Raw genomic sequence first — 22,614 nt, 5'->3', positions numbered from 1 at the left:
ATAAGCTTAGGTCCTTTATGAAAACAGCAGTCATTGTTTCTAGATAACAGAACAGGAGAAGAAAATCAACAAGTGATGAAGAATCTGGTAAGTAGCTAGTTTTCCTATTTAGCGAGAGGCAGGAGATCCTCATGGAAATGAAGATGAACATGGAGAGACAAGCACAAGGTTTCACAAATCATAAAATATGTTTGATAGAATTTATATAATGTGCTGGATAATTAAGCCCATACTTAATTATTTTTCATACGGGTTCTGGTATTGGATGGTCCAAATGAAAAAGAAAGAAAGCTCAGAAGGCCTTTCTTCATTTTCACCAACCAAATAAAATTTTGAAACATCAAATAAATGTGTTTTAAAGATGCTGTACCCTCTTTAGAATAACTATGTCCAGATGTGGGCAGTCTAACTATAATAGTTTTCAAACAGGACCTAGTCAAGGGTGATCAGAATGCAAAAATTAGCAGTGAAATGGCCCTTTTCTGCATTTTTACAAATCCATAACTAGGTATTGATGAATTTACAGCCTCTTTGGAATAATTATATCCAGATTTGTGCTTTAGTCTAACTGTAATATTTTTTCATACAGGACCTAGTCTAAGGCGATCATGATGCGAAAAATGCAGTGAAATTGCCCTTTTCTGCCCATCCATTTCATTTACGAATTGGAAGCCAACTGCAGCCTTGTTTTGAAACCTAATATAAAAAAAATATAAAAAAAAGGACAATGTTAGAATTTGACTGAAGGGCAATACATAAACATCCACCAGAAATATCAAGCCAATAGTGCTGAGAGACATTGGCACATTAGTATTCCAATTTTATTCTTCTGAATACAAATAGCTTTTGCAACATTTCTGAGTAAAATATTGTGCTTTGTACTCAACTCATTTAATTTAACAACTACAACTGATGATGTACAATGTTTTTTGCACCACCTCAACAGACCACAGTAATAAAGTACAGGTCACATATGATAGAAACATTACATATCAGCAATGAGTTATGTAACACTGATACTTGCTTCCTCAATACCGCCTCTGTGATGTCATTCTACTCAGAAAAATAATACATTTCAGCCTTTTACTCATTATGGGTTAAATTTCCAGTGGGATATAACTACTGTTGTTTACTCACAGTATCAGAAGGACAGAGCCCACCTTTAAGTGAGTAGTGACCTAGTCTTGCTCTGTATAACATCATAATCTATGTCTTTGACTCTCATGCCTCATGTTTCTTAGGATTTTACTCCCCATAAATAATATGCTGACCTGCAAACATGTCGTCAAAAGCATAGCACCATCTATGTCATCTACATTAACTAATTAATCTAGGTTCAACTGTACCATCTGATTGTTTTATGCCAACCAGTTAGAAACCAGAGTTCTGCTGCCGACTGCATTTAGTTTTGAATATTTCATCCATAATTATTTATTCATAATGATTTTGGGATGTGTATAGTATGCATGTAGCCTGTTGTGTGCTGTCAGAGTCTCAACAAAAAGTTACATATTATAACAACAGTGGGTTCAACATTCATGGTTGCAGTCATTTTGAATGTTTTACAACATAAATAATGAAACTTGGATTGATGACTTTTTTACGAGGCACATATTTATATTTTTCATGAACTGACATGCGCATGAAAGATGGATGACACTGCTCACCGCCGTGTCGGATGAATACAAAAACAAATTTTGCACATTTTTATTGGATGTTTGAAGCGAGGAGGACAGCTGTGAGACCGCCCTCTTTTCATTTTTACCGTTCTTAACCGACGAGTGACATTTAGCAAAGTGCGTCTAAAGAACAAACCCAACACTGAATACTTCACAAGATGTCAACAAGAAAACAGTAAACAATATAAAGATTGTGTAAAAAATGTTTTTACAAATTCATACAAATACACAACATACAAAAACCTTTAACAGCTAACTTTTGACCGTGTGGTTCAGCAATAAATTGCACAGTATGTGGCAGAAGAAGAATTACTAATAAATACATGCAACAGTCACAGGTGCGTCAGCTGGAACGCACAGAAACACCAAGGAGCTGCTCGTGTTAACGAGACAGTTTTCGTGTCTTTAAAAAAAAAGAAGAAATAAAAGAAAAAAAACAGAAAGTGACAAATAACCAGAATGAAAAGTGAGAATGGGATCTGCTGAAAATGTTTTACTGTATCCTTTTTTCCTCTCAACTGTGACGATCTCCTGAGACTTTTGCGATGGAGGCTTATGAGTTCAAGTGAAAAAAGCTCGTCCAAGTCTGCACTCCAAAGTGAAGTGATGGTTATTTTACTTGTGACCTGACATGGTGACGTGACGTGTCTTGCTCAGAGTGCTGTGGTGCTGAGAGTTCTCACACAGCTTTGCGGTGGTACTCTGGGGGTGCGACCTCGTAGTCACTGGCATTAAAGAGGGTGGCTGAATTCTTCACCAGGTACCTGAGGAAAAAGTGTGACAAGACGGTCACTGCAGTACATGAAGGAAATGGCTGCTGCTGACAGCTCACACATTTTAGTCGCTTGCCAGCCGTCATATTCGGCTTACTAAGAAAATCCCTACAAAGATAGGGTGACTACCAGTAGAGCTTTGTCCAGTCTGACATTAAGAAAGGTTTGTCTGGATGAACGTGATATGTGAGAAGATAAGATCTTTGCAGGAAATTCCACATCACTTTGCAGGACTCCCACAGCTTAACCAACAGAGACGGCCTTTTTTAACTCGTATAGAACAACAAACCAAGGAAATTATTATGATGTAAGTAAACTGAGGGGATTAAAGCTCAATTCCCAGTGTTTGCCTCAATAAATGCATAATGTCTATAGGAAATTCTATGTTTAATTTAGAATTCGTTAGAGCTATTACCAGTACGATGGGACAAAAACATATTGTCATTAATCCAGAAGAGAAAACCTCTGCGTCTATAATACCGCTGAATACCAACCACCTGAGAGGTGCACTTACTTCAGTCAATAAAGCATCTGTACTGTTGTTACTTTTTTACTTAGATTTCACATAAGTCATCAAAAGGAATTGATCTGTCAAAAATTCTCTATGAAAGGATAATTAAATATGCATGTTTTATTTAAATATAGTGAAACGCTTGCTCTGACTACCTGACCTAGCGTGCTGCAACATGCAGACACTGAGCAAAATATTTTCCAGGGCAGAAAATCAATTTCATGGCTTGTGTTTCAAGTATTTTCAGCAAGCCTAGCTGCACTGACATGAAAGTGGTTGGAACAGGACGCTTGAGAATGAGCCAAACATGACCTGGAGTCTCTGGAGGGCTGAGAGTTAAAACTTACTTGAGGAAATCTTGGAGGTAACTGAGCAGCAAAGCCAGACTCTTCTCATCGAGTAAAGTGTAGGCCAGCATGGCTCCAATGCGGACTGTTGGCAGAGGAAAACAGACACAGAGGAACAGTGAACATTGTTTAGGGAACATTGTTTATTTAATTTCATTATTTTCTTGAATTGATCCCACTGCCAAAGCACAGTGAGGCTGCTGTTTAAGTAATGGTGATTATTTATTCTATATGCAAACATCTGTGGAAAAAAAGGGGAAAAAACTTGCTCACAGTTGCAAAGATTCTTATTAGAGTGGGAAATTAAGATAAATCATTAACCATCTTAATGCTTAATAAGGGGATTTTTTTTTGCTTGCTCAAAATGTTTGATTTTCACTTTAATGCACAATAAAATTGTTGAACATTTTATATGAACAAATGCAAACATTTACAAGAGGCATAACAGACAAGTTTCATCTGTGCAACATGTATTCCAATTCATTCAGCTGCTTTTCACTGTGTACTACTGGGTGTTGCTAAATTAATAAAAAAGATGGAAAGAAATCTCAAAAACTTTGTTAGACACGCAGTAACACTTTGATTTGGATGATACTCTCAGTCTAATCGATCTTTAAATCCTGAATGACTGCAGCAGTGCAGAGGTGTGAGCAGTGAAGTGATATTAATGGCTGGGAAAGTGAAAGAGAAGTGTCCTGACACAGAATCTCTTCTAACCTGATCTGTTTGCTGATGCTGAACACACAACCTGCTCCGGAGAAGTTTATAGTCAGAGTTTTGGATTAAATTGTCTGCACAAGATGCTCTCCTCTGTTTCGAACCAATTCTTTTCCTGACAACATCCCAGACATCAAAATCAGACCTTTAAAAAAAAAAAAAAAAACTTTAAATGTTGTCATAATGACCTGTTGAACTGATGCCGATTGTGTTAGCCAAATATAAAGAGCTTTACTGAGTTGAATGAAAGCAATCCTAAGTCGTTCAGTGATGTTAAATGTTGATCAAATGTCTATTATTTCAAGCTCCATAATTAATGATAAAACAATGACATCTTTACAGCATTTGATCTATTAAACAGTCTGTAATTTGAACTAAACCTCAACCCTTTAGATCAGAACTAATATATATATGAAACCTGTTGAGCTGTTATACCATAAAGAAGTAATCTGCTGGGGGTTGTGTTACCATGACAACAATGCGCTAAGGTGGAGAATCAGAATTAGCTATACTGAATTGAAACTGACATATAATTTATTAATCCCTGAAGGGAACGTACATTTTTGCAGTATAAAATAAACAAATAACAGTGAACAGCCATCATGAGCTGTCATTGTGTGAGGCTGCTGCTGTGCGCAGGACAGAGAGACAAACAACCATCCACTTCCACACCTGCTACCGAGGTCAATTTAGAATCACTAAATTTTTTCAACAGTGAGAGGAAGCCGGAGCAACTCATGCATGCATGGGGAGAACATGCAAAATCTGCACAGAAAGACCCCAAATCCGCATGAGGCACATTTATTATGGCACATTTTAGGCTCTGTGTGTATTATAAATTGCACAGCGAACAATTTCCTGATTGCCTTCTTTTCTTGTCTCAAATGCTGTAACATTTGTGCTCTTAGCCATGAGAATGTTTATATTCTGAACACATGTCCACTCCCACAGCCTGCTCATCTTATGAGTAAAGTGTCAGTGCATTTTGTGCACAGGGAGCGCCAAATGATGTGTAACATGGCACTTTTTATGTGTGTGCCAAGTGTGAGAAGAGGAAAGCCTGCATTATAACATAGAAAGATAAAAAAGAACACTGTCGCAGTGACTATTCTCTCTGATTCAAGTTTTAGGTTTTTCAAGCCAACACAAAAATAGTTGCCTTGTAGTATGTTTGTGTTTATGCATTTGGCGGATGCTTTTATCCAAAGCGACTTACCAATGAGGATATAACATTACAGCTAATGCCAAAGCTAACAATAAGCTACATAGAATGAAAACTATTAGTCAGACTCTGACAGAGGTGACAGGGTGACAGGGTAAAATAGAGTGCAGGTATAGAGGGAAGTGTGAGCTGAGTCTCCAAGAGTTTCTTGAAGATAGACAGGGTAGATCATTCCACCACTGTGGAACGATACATCTTTTGACACAATCCTTTGATGACCGGAGTGACTAAGTCGTGACATAAGCCTTTATGAGAGCATTCAAGTAGATGGGAGCTGTTCCATTTAGTACTTTGTACTTTCAAGTGCATGTATTAACCTAAGAATTTATGAAAGAGTAGTTCCATTCTCACATAACTGTTGCTGCACAATAAGACTGATTAATGACGCCCCTACATGAACCATTGAGCAATGTTAACTTTCATTTCAATAAAAGAGGCTGGAACTCTTTCTATTATAAAAAGGTGAGGATGCCTATTACTTCTACATAGAAATAGATCTACCACCCGTGCACATGCATTATCTAATCTACTCACCGTGTGGTTTAGTCAGTAAATACAACCCTCGAGCGTGTGTAATCTCTGAATCTCTGATAACACAACAGTGGAATAATAACATGTCAATGATTAACCATCTGCCGTCAGACTTATTTTATCTTTGAGAAAATGTTTTTTGGGACAAATGGTTGGAAACAAGTCCTGTAGAAATTCACAACGGACTAACCCCTGCGCAGGAAATAGCGGATACGACTTGTATTTTGATGCTTTGCTACAAAGGAGACAAGCATCACAGTAGTGAAGCTTCTGCAAAGAACAGTCACAACTCTTTTAAAAGAAAATGCCACAAGGATACAACTAAAAAAACATTATTCACAGAAAGTGACATTCCTTCCTACCTCAAACCACCAATACAGCCTTGAATCAAAACCTGGCTCAGTGTTCACTTGTGTGTGTGTGTGTGTGTGTGAGCTGCATGCAACGTGACCGCCTGAGGAGGTGTTCGCACTGTTTGAGTCTGTGTTTCAGTGTTTTTCGCAGGCTCATACCAAACAGACGCAGCAAGTGTGGGGCTCCGTACACCTGAGACATCGGCACGTCCGGGTGTTCAGCCAGGATCTCGGCGTACTGCGGCCTCTCAAACTTGTAAAGCAGCTGAGTGCCCAGCATGACGTTGAAGTACTCCCGAATGCCCGCCACCACCTCGTTTACAGCATACTCCCTAAGTGGATGGAGAGAAAAATCAGATGAACAGATCTGGAAACTTGCTTCAGATGCGACATCAATCATCACTACTGTGATTTCTAGGCTTACTTTTGTAATAAAGCTTTTCTTTAACTGTCACGAAGCACAAAACCAAAAATAAAGAGCTGAGTTTACTGTAGAAAATGAGCAAAGTACTATGAAAACAACCAACTACAGGGAGAACTGCTCTTAAAAAAATGGAAGAAACTGACCTGCGTTAACCTCCATTAAAATCAATCATTTATGAGATTTTCTTAGAGATTTTCTTAGAGAGCAGAATGAACAAGCCTCTCAGCATTTGTCAGCATTTCTAACTACGTAATCAAAAACACCATAAATTAAGAATAAACTGTTTTTTTTTTTTTTTATTTTGTTGAAACTGATTAAACCAAAAGTCGTAAATGCCCAAAGCTATTACAGATACGACTTGTTGTAAATGGGCCTGAACATGGAGATTATTTCAGTTATGGTCATTTAAATACTCCACAATTCTACAGGAAGTGTAGCTATGGTTGAGGTAATATTATATAATGTGCCTTCGGAACGTTATCCTGGGTCAACTGCACAAAAGCAAGTGAAAATTGCCTTTAATTCCTTTCACAGAAGGAAGCTGAAGACACTAATGTGGAAAAACACATTATGCGACAGGTGGTATGATAAGCAGTGAGGCTGCACATTATGACAGAACACCAGCGTTTCTCTACTTTGACATTCAGGGAACATCAGGGAGCTTTTTCTTACTTGTTGTCAGAGTTTCCTTTTGATTTCTTGTAGTTTGCATAGTCTTCCAAGACCATTTCCACGCTCTTCTTGGCAGGCAGATGAAATAACTGGAAGCAATGAAAAATTCTTAATGCATAACTGTTGTCACGTTTACTTTTCAAATTATCTGTGACATTTACCGTCAGCTGCACACTCTAAAACTAATGGTCAGGCAACCCGAATCCTGTTTGGCTTTTGTTTTGGCTATTTCTCACATATTTTCACTGTAAAACATGTTCTGATGGAGCCAAATTTTCAGCTTCAAAGTCTACTGAGTTTGAATATTTAAAATGTGTTTTACTACAATAATTCCCCACAAAACGAGAGCTTAAAAAATGAGTAAACACAATTTTGCAAATCAAACAGAAGACTAGGTTGAAAACACAGGATTAGGGGAAAAGTCACTAAATGCAATAGGAGTTTTGTCATGGTAACACCCAATTAAAACACCGCTCTCGGCCATATTTACATCACATTCTCGCCCTTCTAGTCCAAACTCGTTAAATTAATGACTAGAACAGAATAATTGAAGTCCAATGAGCTCTCGCGCTACAGACGGACAAACTACTGCTTATAGTTTCATGTTCTTTATGTTGGGGTTAGCCAGGCTCCCCTTTGCTGTTCGCCTTTAACCGGAGCGCATATTTCACCAATTCTGTCTGCTCTCCGTTGGCTCCCCGAACCGATAGATAAAATTCTCCTCCTTGCATATAAATATCTGAATGGTCTCGCTCCACCCTGCCTCTATGACCTGCTTCAGGTCCCTAATGTCTGCTGACCACCTGGCCCTGGTTGTCCCGTAAACCAGGTTTAAACTCAGAGGTGAGCGGGTTTTTGAAATCATGGCTCCCAAACTACGGAACAAGCTGCCTTTAGATGTTAGGCAGGTAAGCCTTCTCTCATTTGTTTTCTTTAGCTTTTACCACCATGGGATTTGTTGAACTCTTATTTCTAGTTGTCATATTTGGTTCAACTGTGTTGCTGTAATGTGCTTGATAAATAGAGTTGGATTGGATTATAGTCCCCAGTAGTTTGCCGCTGTTTAATAACGTTTATGATCTGCACTCCATGTCTACTTACAGTGGAAATCATCCGCCTGACGACGCCAGTCGAGCTAAAGCTAAATACAACGGTGTATCTAGTAATATGAGAAAGACAAAAATAGGCACCACTCAGTTCAAATCAACATTGCATCAATGTTGGTTTATAGTTGTATTACAGCTATCTGAAAGCGATATGCATTGGAACATTTCCGGCTGCTCCTGATAAAGCGTCTTTACTGAAGCCTGACAACAGGCTCAAAAGTTTTTCTCAAGCAGATCTTAATTTCCACTTCTGGAGACACTCAGCATCATTTAAATAAATGTTCATCTGAAATCTGAGCTCATCTAGACACCTAATCATTGACTGGGAGTTTTCTGTTTGCATAAAAAGACAAAATCCCGTTACCCACAATGCAACCTTCTTAAAAGGGAAGCCATGGCCACTAACTGAGCAAAAAATAAAAATCTAAACAGATTACAAAATAAAATTAATTCAAAATAATCTTTGCATAACTGCAAAAAGTCACGGCGTCAGTTGTGATGTAAAATCTTAAATAGCCCTTTTAAAAACACCTGTTTATGTGAGAGATTTTAAAAGAAAGGTTTAATAAACACATTTTGTTTACTGTGAAGTTCGCCTTTTTAAACCTCCACAAGTCATTAAAACTACTTCTTGTGTGAGTGTGTTAGTTAGTTGTTTCGTTTGCTTTGTTCCCACCTGTTTCTGTCGTGTGATGAGGTCCCAGTCATCCACCAGCCAGGGTTTCAACTCTTCAGGGATCTTCACCTTCACCTCCACACGGTTGGTGAACATCTCCTCCTAAACACAAGTACACACACGCCAAGATTCAAATTAAATCCAATGAAAGAATTAAAGACAACCAGCTTCCACCCTCAAATGTTCTTCTTTTTCTTTCAAAATGAGCATTATCTTTAACAAGGCCTCACTATGCGCAAAACATGAAAAAAGAGTCTGCGTTAAAGGAGTCCTATTCAACCTGAGCCGTGACTCATGCACGAATCATTGACTCGTCAAACAATACTGTCGCGCTTGATGAAACGACAAAAGACAAGGATGCTCAGCATAGAAGTTTCACAGCCACGTGGACACTTCATGGGCCCTGACATCGCAGTAGATTTCCCCACTGATCCAACGCCTCGGTAGAGAAGGTGAGCTGGTCATTTTAAGAAAAGATCACATCACCGGCTGAGTTTTCAAAATGTGCAGAAAAACGACTGCTTAAAAGCAAATCTTTTCCCAGCGTCACACAAAGACAAAGAAAATGGTGTGAAATGAGCAGTTTAAGCTATATAATCAGAAGGAACCGTTTCCATGTGGCTCCATAAAATAACCAGTGACAGACGATACGTACGCTCTCCACTGTGGGATCAACCCGAGCCCTCTTCTTTCGTGGGCCCTGGGGCATTTCTCCACTGCTGGTGCCTTCACCCGGACCAGGGGCTGAACAACACACATCACAGCTTATGAATTATGCTGAAATAAAAGTTTGTCATTTCTATTACAACAAATCTGATAGACTCCTTTAAATAGAACAGGACAGTGCTGAAAGGCTTAATGAAGGATCAGGTCAACAAAGGGTTGTTATGTAGTCTGCGGCACTTCAGCACTTCAACATTAACATTGTTAATGTTGTTTTTCTGATGCTTTTTTTGTTCGCTTCAGTGTGCCTCCAAATTACTAATTAAATAAATGAGGAGCACATGTGACATAAATAACCATTTCAAAAGCAAATATAATAAAATAAGACAACACATTTTCAATTGTGCTACATGTCTAATCATAAAAATCATAACCATAACTGATCTTACCGACAGGACCAAAGCCAAACATATACGAATGTCATAAACAGACAGGATAGGACATCATTTCCATTCAGGAATTTCCTCAAATAACTCTCAAATCTTTGGTTTTAATATTAAAATATTACAGTTTGGCTTTGGTGTTAGAAAAAACAATAACAAGATGATAAGCACAAATGTTTCACTTACTCTTTTGTTTTGCTTTTTTCACTTTCCTAGAATGCAAAATAAATAAATAAATAAAGACATTATAGGTGATGTTTTGATAAAAAACACGTAACACACACATTCACATTCATATTTGTCATATTTGAAAGCCAGTGAGCATTTACAATTTCTAAAATAATGAGCTTTGGTTTTATACAGGCCTCACAAATAGACTTAAGTGAAGCAAAGAAGGCTATTTTCTATCTATTGTGAAAATGATCCCATTCTAAGCATCTGTTGGCAGCTCTTTTTCTGACATCAAAAGCTTTTGTTATCCGATTCTCTCTTGGATGAAGCAGAAAATGACACTCTGGCTCTGACTTTGTAAACATGAGGTGGGGGCAGTTTTGGCTCATTACTTTGGAAATAACAGCTTTAGTTCAGGGATTTTGATGGGTTTTCCCATATAAACATTTTGTATAAGCCATTCAACAACATTTATATTGGACTGAATTCAGGACTTGAGGCTCCAAATCATAACTTTATTCTTATTTGTGCTTATGGTCACCGTATTGCTACCAGACAAATTCTCTCTTGAGATTCAGCTCACTGGCAGATGTGAGCTCTTTCTCTTCAGAAGTTTAAAGATCATGATACTGCCGGCCCACCGGCCCTGCGATGGACTGGCGACCTGTTCAGGGTGCACTCCTTGCCTCTTGCTCAGTGGGAGCTGGGATAGGCTCCAGCACCCGCAAACCTGAACAGGAAGAAGTTAATAGTTCTTCCACCACATTTAATAGTTCTGATGCTGAAATGTAGTGTGCTCCTTTCTCCGAAGTAAACCCTCCTCTTTACACACAAAAAATCCAACAACCCTCTGGTTTGTTTATGTGATCTTTAGAAAGCTGTGGACATACATGTACATCACCATGTTCTTGTTGGAGAACACTGACACGCGCACTGTTGTTTTGGAGGTGCACTTTTGATTGATGCCTGGTTGTTCAGCACTGAACTTATAGGCTATTACAAACCTTGTTTCTGCAGTAGTTCAATAACCTTTTCCATCATGATGAGCATCAGCAACTTGTTTTCTAATGTCCTAAATGATATCCTTTGTTCTTACCAAGATGCACTTAAACAGGTTGACTATTCACTCTGAATGTCATCCCTGAACCGAACTTTATATTCAGATGAATCACTAATTCTGGAGGTTCACATATTTTGTCAATCAGACATGCAATTTTGGACTATTTTCCTCAATAAAAAAATAGCCAAGTATGCTGCTTTTGTCTAATTTGTTTCTCTGGATTTTCCATCTACTTTTAGGATTTGTGCAATATACAAGCGTTTGTGGCAGAATGACAGAACATTACAAATGGTAAGAAAACAAGATGAACACTTACAGATCAACATTTTTCTGCTGCACAGCAGCAATCTTCTTGCTTGGTGCTAAACCCCTCATCTTTCCCTCAACATAGTGATCCCTGGGGAAGGAAAAAGTGAGTGAGGATTAAGGAAATAAACAGCATGTATTGCTGTAACAGACCACATGCTATACCATCAGACTATGTTTGAACACACAAAGAGACAAATATCCATTTAAAGCTCAAAATCTAGGGCAGGTTTGTACTAATTTGGCATTATTGTTCTAACGTCAGAACAAAACAAAGTTATTTTCATGTGTCAGCTGAAAAGGGAAGCTTACTGATTGGCCTTTTGAAGCTCTCTTTGTTTTGTGAGGTTGCTGTCCACATACTTGAGAACCCTGCTTTCAGGAACCCATTCATCCCAGCTGCAAAATAAAAAACATGTCTGACCTTGAAACACCATCACAATGCTTTCATTCAGATTATAAACACACACACAACACACAAGACGTGAAGTGAACAGAGGGAAATCCAGACAGAACAAACTGACAAATCTGAGCTGCTCACTTTTTGTTCCATCCGCTGTAGTGAATGAAGTATTTAATTTGCTTTTCCTTTATGTTGATCTTGACACACTGTAAAACAAGAAAGGACAGGGGTGTGTTCAGTCGGTTGCACACTTTTTCTTTCTAGCTAATAAACTATCAAAAACAGACACAAACACAGGGATCATTACTGAGACAAACCTTTGCTTCATAGAGCAGTGGCCCATGAAAGCACAGGACTCTTTCACCTGTGAAGAGGGAAGACTAATGTGAGAAAAAGTACTGAAATACTAGCTGTTATAGGACTATCATTATGGCCCTGAGCTACATTTTGAACCAATATAATGTGGACACCAACAGTTCTTTATTCTGGTTAAGCTAGCCAACAGTTAGCCGGGCGTTAACCTCTGCTGCTCAGCTAGCATAATTTAACACGCTTATACTAAATATACGACTTTTTAAAAGACACTTTAATCAACATTTAACATAACTGAGCTCAAATAAAGACCCCCTTCCCCTCCTCCACTCCCTGAAGACCGTTATTGTCGGGCCACAGCAGCAGCAGCGTAAACAAAAACAACAACAAACCCGCCCCCTTTCAGAGGTTAACGGCTATCATTCGCGTTGTTTTCAGTACCGACCTTCTTGAAATTTAGGTTTAGGGTCCTGTTTTGGCGCCATTCACAGAATCAACTGATCGGATCTCTGAATGATCAAAGTCGTGCATTGCCAGAGCCCATTTCTTCCAGGAACAAACACCTCCGACATTGGAGCCAAAGCGAGGGAGAAGCCGAGAGTGGCCTGGCTGCTGAGCGTCACATGACCACCGTGTGGCGTCAGCGTGGTGGTGCGTTCACTGAGTATCTCAAAAATCGGGGAAAACAAAGATTTGATATGTATTAAGAGAGGAAAGTGAGACAAGTGTGATATTGTATTGAAAAAATATTAGCTAGTCTTGAATTGTACGGCAGCAACACGGGGCAACAAAAGGATCAGAAGGTTGTGCAAAAGGAAACAGCAGGAGGAACATGTTGCAACTCATTATGTTACCTGGGAACAGGTCAGGTCAATGTAATTAAGTATAAGATAAGCACCTTACAGAGTCTCACAGACATACAGATAGGTAGATATTGGTGGTGTCCAAAATTTAAAAAGAGGATTTAAATTCTACTACCAAAGAAGAAGCATGTTATCAGGGCTCAGGTCTAAATCCTGCATCTATGATGGTATAGGGGTGTATTTGTTGGGGTTTGGTGGTGGTGAGAAGAGGACCCAAATGCAGATAGCCAACTGGAGGCCCAAGGAAGCTTAACAGGAGAGTTATTGAAAACTGGAACCTAAAACGCAGCAGAGCCAGAAAACCATAAACTGTAAAAACAAATACTAAACTACATAACATGCCAGATGGCAAAAACAGACAAGCAATGAACCAAACTAAAGAGAAAAAACACAAGGTCACCAACGGCAAGGATCTGACCATGACTGAGATTAACCAAGGGGAATATATATGAATAATATGGATAATAACAATATATTTCATTCATAGGCGCCTTTCAGGACACACAAGGTCTCTGTACAAAAGACAAGATAAAAAAATTAACTGAGAATAAAAAATACCATTCAAAATAGCAAAAACATAATAAAACAACAATGACGTGCTGATATTGAGGTCATTCCAGTCCCAGGTTTAAGGGGAATATACTGAAGGGAATAAATGTGGAAGTGATTGCAGCTGTGGCTGGTTGAGTGGAGATATGTGTGCAGTGGAGCTGAGAACCAGAACAGGGGAACTGAGGATAACTCAGAGTAATGACCAGAACGCAATACAAAGTAGACGCTCCTACAAAATACCAAATAAGAAGAAAGAACAGAGTAAACCAAATAATTAAGAAATAATTAAACCAAAGAAAAGACCAGAAACTCAAGAAAATCAAAACATACACAAAAAACATGGATCGTGACAATATTAGTGTCTATGGAAGAGGCATCTTCCACATCTGGAAATGCACCATCAATGCTGGAGGGCATATGCAGGTTTTAGAGCAACATGTACTTCTAGCCAGATGACTTTTTCTGAAAGACCTTATATATTTCAGTGACACAATGCCACACTGCAGGAATTTGTAGCAGAAGAGCTCAAATGTTGGATTGGGCTGAAGTTTAGACAACAAGAATGGGACAACTTTCCTCTCCCAAAGGTCCAACAACTGGGCTTTTCTGCTTTTCTGTGGACAACCACAGCAGAAAAACTCTAATTAACTTCTAATTAAACTTCTAATTATTCTTTGAATCTTTGGAAATATATCTGGGATCAGTTGGTTGAGTTTATTGTTTTCCAGTGAGCTGCATCGTTTCAATCTCCAATTCCACTTTTGCACACCGGTAGAAGCTTTTCCTTTGTTTCGGTAATGTTTTCAAGGTAAAAAAAGACAGTAAGTTCTTCCTCTTGCAGCTGCACAGTGACCACGGTGCAATATGTCTTACCACAAAGCAAAGCCAAGAAGAACTCCACAGCAACACATAATCACCTCGTAAATTGGCATCATTGACGAGATTATTGCAAACCATTTTCTGCACTTACTTTAACTTTTTAAGGCAGTTCCACTCATTTTGCCTGACTTCACTGATAGAAATCAATGTGAAACGTAACAAAATATGTGGTGAGAATGCTGGTAAGTGAGAGTTTCTGAGAATGAGCTAAAACTGGCTTATTTACCAGCTTCACTGTTAATCTCATGTTATTAATCTTACTAATAATCATTCCTTCCTCTGCATTAATTACGGCTGTTGGAGCACAGAAATAAGTGACGGCAAAATTATGCTGTGAGTTTTCAAAAGTCCCAACAGCCTTTTAGCTGCACTATACATAGCTGATCTGATGTTGCACAACACCCCAATGAAAAATGACACTCTTGTGGGGTCACCACAGCATGGTTTCTCAGCATTTTCTGTCCAGCAAGAAGATTCTCATGAACTCTGAACTATCAAGTGAGTTGGATCTTAAAGTCTTACAGACTTCCAAATCTATCTAATGTTCATTCATCATTATATCCGCTGCGTGTCAACGAAGCAAACACAATATACGGTTTCAGAGCAGGATTTTGGAATTTCTGCATTACCGATTTACTGTGAAAGCAACATAAAAGTGCTAATGTAACACTCTTAACAATCTCTGTAATAAAATCTTGAAATTGCAAATTGTGTTGTCAAATTAACACTACAGTACAGATTCATGTGAAAGCCACAGAAAAATCCTCTGAGTCCCTACCAGCTGCTGCTGTCGGCTAACATCCCCAGAGGAACAAACATAGAGAGTAAAATGAAACAAACTTCCAAGACGGATAAACATCTTTCAGCTCTTCAGATAGTGTTCATCCGTTGCTGGGGATTTTTAGTGAGCTGAAATAGAAAATGCACAGAGAGATGAGAGAGATGAGAGAGAGATGAGAAACAGAGAAACATGAGAAACAGCAAGAAGAAATTATATCCTGTTAAGGGAAGTGGAAAGAAAAATCTTATAAAGGTTTCTGGAACTGGTACATTTTCAGATAAAACAGAAGCTAGGATCCTTTGCCTTTATTAATGACTTTATACTACATTTGTTTCATTGCATCAACAATCTTTTTAACTTCTGCATAAGAGGTTGATACATATATAGATAGATATCTTTCTCTCTCTCTCTCTCTATATATATATATATATATATAGAGAGAGAGAGAGCATCATTGACGATATATATATATCAATATATATATATATATATATATATATCATCAATGATATATATATATATATATAAAGAGAGAGAGAGAGAGAGAGAGAGAGAGAGATATACATGGTAGTTAAAGTAACTGAGTAAGTAAAAAGAAAATCATCCCTCAGGGTCTCAACATGTTCCACCCATACAATCTTTTTCCAAATGTGAAATTGATCCTGCCAATGGATCAATGGATGCTTTGCATTTCAGGAACACACGTTGTCCTTCGATGCAGTAATTATATATATATATGTATATATGTGTGTATATATATATGTATATATGTGTGTGTGTAATACAGTTCTGTACGAAGATTTTAACCCAGCCCTCATTTATTTTTACATATTGCAAGGAAAACAGGAAATAGATGCAGGGATTTATTAAAGTGTGCAAACATGTATGGAAATAGAGGAGCTCCTCTTTGGATGTTGGCTGCCTTTTGTTCCATCCTCTGTCAAGATGATGTCTATCATCTGTCAAGGCTTCAATAATATATGGGTCCAATCTGCGACTGGTGGCGTTTTTCTATCCAAGAATGCTTTTACTGAGCTGGCAGAGTGTTTGAGATAATTGTCATGCTTTCCAGATGATAGTGGTGAATAATAATCTGACAGTGCTTTTCTTTGTTAGTGAATCCATCATTTTCAACAATATCGCCAGCATGACTGGCTGAAATGCAGGTTGTACCACTCTTTCCCCTCCATACATACTGACAATTTGAATGAAAAATTTAAAATTCAGATTCATCCCTCCATAACACCTGTTGCCACTGATTTTCAGTCCACTTCTTGTGTCATTTGCATACCTAAGCATTTTCTCCTTGTTTTCCTTCCTTAATGGCTTCTTTACAGCCACCCTTCCATGGAGACTTTCTCAGATCACACCTTCCGATCAGGCTTCACTGAACAGTAGATGGATCAAATGAAGGTCTAGATGCATCTCTTAGGTCTTTGCTGGATTTTTTTCCCTCTTTCTTAAGAACATCACTTTCAGATACTGCTCATCTGCTGTAGATAGTATTTTTTAGGACTTCTTTTGTCCTCCATGTGTCCTGTTTCCACACATCTTTTAAGGACACACTGCACACCTTGCTGAGCTATGCTCAGTTTTTTTCAGCTAATAGCTCTTAGAGAATCACCTTGTTCCTGCAAAAATACTATTTTCTGCCCATCAAACTGTGTTATCTTTGGTATTTTTCATAGATGCAACTGAAGAAATGTGAATAAATGATGTGTCTTTGTGGCAGGAAAAGAGGTAACAAAGAGTAACAAAGAGCCTAAAGATACAGTTTAAAACTTTTCTAAGTTGCCGGTTAGTGACCCAGCACTGGTTGATCCCTATAGTTAGTTAGCTTTTATATGCTTAACTGATTCATAGGCAATCATTTCATCATTTAAACAACAATGACATTCCTCTGACAATGGTTAAATACAAGGACTGAAGGGAAAATGAGTGAAAAAGCAGCAAATGTCCAAAGAAAAACTGCAAAAGACCTTCAGAAAAGGCTGAAGAACTACCGTTCAAGACCATTTGAAAGATTACAAGAAGGTCTGGGCAGCACGTGGTGTGGTGGTTTACCCTTTGTAAAATGAGGAAATGTATATTTGAGATATCTGTACATTACTCTCTGTTGTTGTGGTCATTATGTTTGCTTTCAGACCTTTTTAGAATCATGCTTAGTGTTGAGCAAATCCATATAAAATATTTCTAAAGACAGCTATGACATCTCAAGCTGAAGTCATATTTCAACCTATTTTCTTAACAGTGAAAATGGGAAAAACACAATAAAAATGTGCGTTTGTGTAAATTCCTTTGAACAAATTCCATGTATATTTAGCCACCTGGCGCACACTTTTATCCAAAGTATCTTTAAAAGTGAAGAACAACATTCAGGCTTCAGCACGGTAAGATAGCCTGTTCTAAAAAAGTAGTGAAAAACTCATTTAAAGGATAGAATACGTGAAGAACAGGTAAAGAAGTGCAAAGTGAAAGCAGGTTAGGGTGTTAGGAGCTGAGGTGTTTTTGGAGGAGATGAGTTTTCAAAAGATTCTTCAAGGCGGAGTGTGATACTCCCTACATGCGTAGGCATGGCAGTACCAGACACAGTTCAGTAAATGAGCACAGTGGTTGAGGAGGAGCATAAGCCTTTGTGATTGAGTTTAGATAGCTGGCTGCAGACCCAGAACTCACTGTAGACGGCATTAGTGACCTGAATTTGATTTGAGCAGCCATGCTAGTGAGTAACAAAGTGACATGTTTGTTCTGAATGATTGAACAAAAGACTAATTATTGAGTTCTGGGCCATCTGTAGGAGTTTCATTATGCATGCAGGAAGACCTGCTAGCAGAGCTAAGAGTCTAGATAACCATGTCCTTTCCAAAAAGTTGGGTGGTAAACTGAGTGAAATATGAACTCACTGTTTCTTATTTTGTAAAGCAACATAACTGAGAAAGAGACCCAATACGATAGAAGAATAACTGCACCCAGCTTTTGGGGAAAGACGATTATATTGACACTGTGATTGATGGACTAGTTGGTTGGGATAAACAGATGGGTGGATATGTCAGAGAGACAAGCTGAGACTCCGGTTGAGATCATGGTGTCATCTGTCAGGAATGACAGCTCAAATTTAAAGCCATGCCAGCAGATCACAGGAGCCAGAAGAACGCCTTGAGGCACGACTTTTAGAGCCAGTGGAGAGTTGACAACTTCCTTGCAATGATACACTGACAGAACACAAGATGAGGTAGGATTCAAACCAAGAATGGCTTTGCCCATGTTGGAGAGAGTGGATAGCTGGAAATTGTGGTGTTCTGAGTCAAAAGCTGCTGTTAGGTGTTGCAAGACGAAAACTGAGGACTGAGCAGCAACTCAAACTGCTTTTAGCACCTCTGTCACAAACTGTGTTTCCATTCAATCATTATACAAATTAGATTCAAACGTTTAGAATACTGCTTAATAGAAAATGTGCATCAGTCTCTGAAATACTAGCCTACACGTGGTTGTAATAAACAGAGTCATGCAGATAACTTTGAGGGAGAAGATGCACAAAAGCAGTCGTCTTTGCCAAATATAAGAAAAAATGAAGAGAGGTCTTCAGGAATTTCTTTCAGTTGAGTAAATTGGGATTGTTTGTTCATGTTGCCAGTGTATATAGGCCATTTGTAATCTCTAGAGGTAGAAACATTTGATCACTCCTGTGATCAGTCATGTGAAAAACATGTTTACAAAAACCCAGTTCATACTCTCCCCTACTGGCCCAACTCTCTGTTTACAATCTTGGAAGTATAGGTGTCCCTTTTTGAGAATGAAGGAGTATTGGTCATCTACCCACGGACTTGATGGCTACTACTCCTTAATCCCCAAAAGAAAAGAGGCACCTCTACAAAATGGAAAGGCAGGGTCAAGGGGAGCAACTGGGAATGGATCTGAGTCACAACAGGTGTTCCAATGGATCCTGGTACAAATGAACAGAAAAAAACGTATTAAATGTATGTTTTTTTCATCAGTCCATCCTTAAAGATAGACTGATAAGAGTGAGCGCAAACATCATTTATATTTAATGAAGAAAACAAACATCAGCATCAAAGCATCAAACTCATGCTGTGCCATGAGGTATAAGTTTATTTCAAGCTTCTGAGGCGGATGTTGAAGGGGAGCAGTATAAATGAATGAATCACGCTGTGATTCTTTTCCCATCAGGCTCCAGCGTAGCTACGTCTGTCTAAACTTTATTGCTGTAGACAGGGGTGTTGGAGCCAGAGCAATCAAGCTCTGGTCTAAAATCTACACACTGTTAGAGCGGAAACTCCGCTCATGCATTAGGGTACACCTCCAGTTTACTCCCTGACTTACTTCTCCCTGCATTTCAATCTGCCCAGTGGCAGCCTTGGTCTCAGGCTACCAGCTGCAGGTGCACACCTCAGTTTTCCGTTTGTCAGCCAAGTTCTGCTTGAGCCTTTTCCACAGCCTATGTTATCTTCAGATTTCTTTCAACATTCTGTGAATCTGTCTGAAAACGTGTCCTTTTTCCACTCTCTTATAGTCACAAGATAAAGATTTTGACCTTGAAAAGTAAATCATATTGCAATAGGTAGATTCAACCAGTGGTTTTTAAGCTTTTTAACAGCATGACTGAGACTTGAATCAGGTTTTATCAGATGCACTGAATTTCTCAGATGTTTCTTTTTTGAAACACTAACAGGTAAGTACGAGGGAGACACATTGAATGACAACAGAATTTTAAAAAAGTTTTCATAAACTTGTCGGAAATGACTTCTTTCTAACATCAAGAATGGCCCCCAGACCCTACTATATATTGTTTTTGAATCTTTGAGGGTCACTAAACAGTTTTTCCATGAATAGAAAAGTTTAAACTTAACACTGCTGTTATAACACAAGGCTTGTTTCTTACATTCTTACAGTCCGCTCACAGATTTGAGAGCAGTTCTACTTATGTGTCTCCAGCCGTAAGGAAGTGATTGGGGTTGATTAAAAGTCCGTTTCAACAGTAATGATTGCAGCTCTTTAAAGTTTCTTTAGCTTTGATTCTCTCGGGTCCGCAGTAAGCAGCCACACAATTTCAGTGTACAGCGAGCTGGTCTGCTCAGTGCTTTTAATAACTGTGTTTTTATCCAAATGTCAGCATCCTCCAAGGGCCGGGAGCTGACCTTTAGGACACCTGCAGCACCTCATCATGATTAAAGCAACTGCACAGACTGGAGATACTTACCAAAATGTCAAAACATTCTACTTTTCAAGGCTTGGAGGGAAATAGAAAGTGAATAATCTCAGCTTCTCCTGCTTTATAATCTCGACTTCATCACCTTGAGGTATTTATATTAATCTCAGATGCACCGCTCAGGCAGGGGAAGAATAATTCACTCAAGAATCAACATCAAAACTAACGCCTTTAAAACATCACACAGGTCACACACAATCACAGGTGAAAAGTTAACATTTTCATCTTAAGTAAAACTAAATGAGCATCAATTTACCTACTTTGAACTATTTGATATATAAATGAAGTAGTTCAGTCCAGCAGTCCCCAAAGGATCCCAAGATGATGAATGGAGGAGAAAAGTGGGGAAATAATAAAAGTTCTGCTACATTAAATGAACATAAAATAATGTATCTAATCAATCAAAGTGTGACGAAGAAGGGAAATAAATCTAAGGATACAGTTTCGAGAGGAGTCAAAACAAACAAGTAATTTCTTTGTAGCACATATGAAAAGTTTTGAGATCCTTTTCCACATTTTGTTATGTTTCAGACTCATATTTGAAATAGATTACATTCATTTGAATGTATTCCTTTTCAAGAGTCTACTCACAGCTCTCCACAATGACACCAACTCAACAGCTTTGGACACTCATGAAACAAAAAGGACTGAAATACTTAGTTTGAAAAAGCTTTCACACAATTTATTGTCACACAGTCAAGGCAAAGCAAACATATTCATACAGCGTGACTCAAGAACAACATGGTTTAAAGTGTTTAACAGAGAACAAAATATGCAATAAATCAAACAAAATGTTTGAGTTATTGAAGGCCCACAGCTCTCTGGGAGTTTGATCCACAGATATGGTGCATTAAAAACTGAAAGCAGCTTCTCTATGTTTAGTTCTAACTCTGGGGACTGAAAGAAAATCTGTTCTGGATGACCTAAGATGCCTGAAAGGTTCATAAAATACCAGATGTTCTTAAGTGTATTTTAGCCCTAAACCATTTAAAGCTTCAAAAACCAACAGCAATATTTTAAAATAAACTCTTTGATGTACAGGAAGCCAATATAGAGACTTCAGCACTAGGGTGATATGATCCACTTTTCTGGTCTCAGTGAGAACTCGAGGTGCAGTGTTTTGATCCATCTTCCAGGCAGACCAGTAAATACGCTGTTTGAGTAATCAAGTGAAGATAAATGCATAGGCCAGCTTTTCTAAACCACTCTCAGACCCTAATCCTTTAATCTTTGAAATATTCTGGAGGGCCCTGTGATAGACTGGCGACCTGTCCAGGGTGTACCCCGCCTCTCGCCCGCTGGGATAGGCTCCAGAATTATGTTGAATTTACTCAACATAATTAAGAAAGCACACAGCTGTCTTTAAAGCTCTCAAGTGTGATGGTGTATTTCAAAAAGAAAATCAAAAAAATATGAAGAAAGAACAGTCTGTAGACCTGCAAAACATAACTGTGACGCATACAAGAGCATTTAAAGGACCTATACGCCCAGGAGCTTGAATTGTTTTAAAATAGAAGAAGATTGAGTACAACAGTCTTTGTTTAGTTGCACGGCCGAACTGACTTCTGAGGGATGAAGGTAACAGCCAATGGTAACCATCCCTGCAGTCAAACATGGTCTGTATGGCATGGTTAATGGTCACATTCGATCAAAGAGTGACTTTACATTATAGGAGAGCTAACATTAACACTTTTAATATTGTAGGATTTATGCTAAAATACAAGAAACTGATGTTAGCAGTACTTTAAATATGTTATAAAGTTTAGTCCAGGGTGTTGGGAAGGAGGAGCAATGTGGTTTTCATGTAACTAGTGAAGCAGTGGACCAGATCTTTACCCTCAGCTGCTGTGGAGAGTCATTGACCATTTAGTTGACGTGTTTTGTTGACTTGAAGGTTTACGACAGTGTCTCTCAGGGTCTTCTGTGGGGGGTACTACAGGAGT

General features: G+C 38.6%; 1 protein-coding gene across 1 annotated transcript; it reads right to left on the bottom strand.

Annotated features, from left to right (window-relative positions):
- Window positions 1-805: 805 nt before the first annotated feature.
- Window positions 806-12,997, bottom strand: LOC140302161 (mortality factor 4-like protein 1). Its single transcript, XM_072380949.1, has 12 exons — window positions 12,815-12,997; window positions 12,375-12,421; window positions 12,196-12,263; window positions 11,967-12,053; window positions 11,665-11,745; window positions 10,304-10,329; window positions 9,667-9,755; window positions 9,012-9,113; window positions 7,230-7,318; window positions 6,293-6,465; window positions 3,311-3,395; window positions 806-2,443 (listed from the first exon to the last, which is right to left on the bottom strand). The coding sequence occupies exons 1-12, from the start codon at window positions 12,852-12,854 to the stop codon at window positions 2,359-2,361; spliced, it is 972 nt and encodes a 323-aa protein (XP_072237050.1). The 5' UTR covers window positions 12,855-12,997; the 3' UTR covers window positions 806-2,358.
- Window positions 12,998-22,614: the final 9,617 nt, after the last annotated feature.

The sequence above is a fragment of the Leuresthes tenuis genome, unplaced genomic scaffold (assembly GCF_036924035.1).
Source record: "Leuresthes tenuis unplaced genomic scaffold, fLeuTen1.0.hap1 SCAF_2, whole genome shotgun sequence".
NCBI classification, from domain to species: Eukaryota; Metazoa; Chordata; class Actinopteri; order Atheriniformes; family Atherinopsidae; genus Leuresthes; species Leuresthes tenuis.
The sequence above is the reverse complement of the archived record's forward strand: the minus strand, read 5'-3'. Positions and strand labels throughout refer to the sequence as shown.

Coding starts and splice junctions, on each gene's coding strand:
- LOC140302161 (XM_072380949.1), bottom strand. CDS start 12,854: ATGGCGCCAAAACAGGACCCTAAACCTAAATTTCAAGAAG. Junction 12,264..12,374: donor CACTGCTCTATGAAGCAAAG/GTTTGTCTCAGT, acceptor CTTGTTTTACAG/TGTGTCAAGATCAACATAAA. Junction 10,330..11,664: donor CAGCAGAAAAATGTTGATCT/GTAAGTGTTCAT, acceptor TTTGCATTCTAG/GAAAGTGAAAAAAGCAAAAC.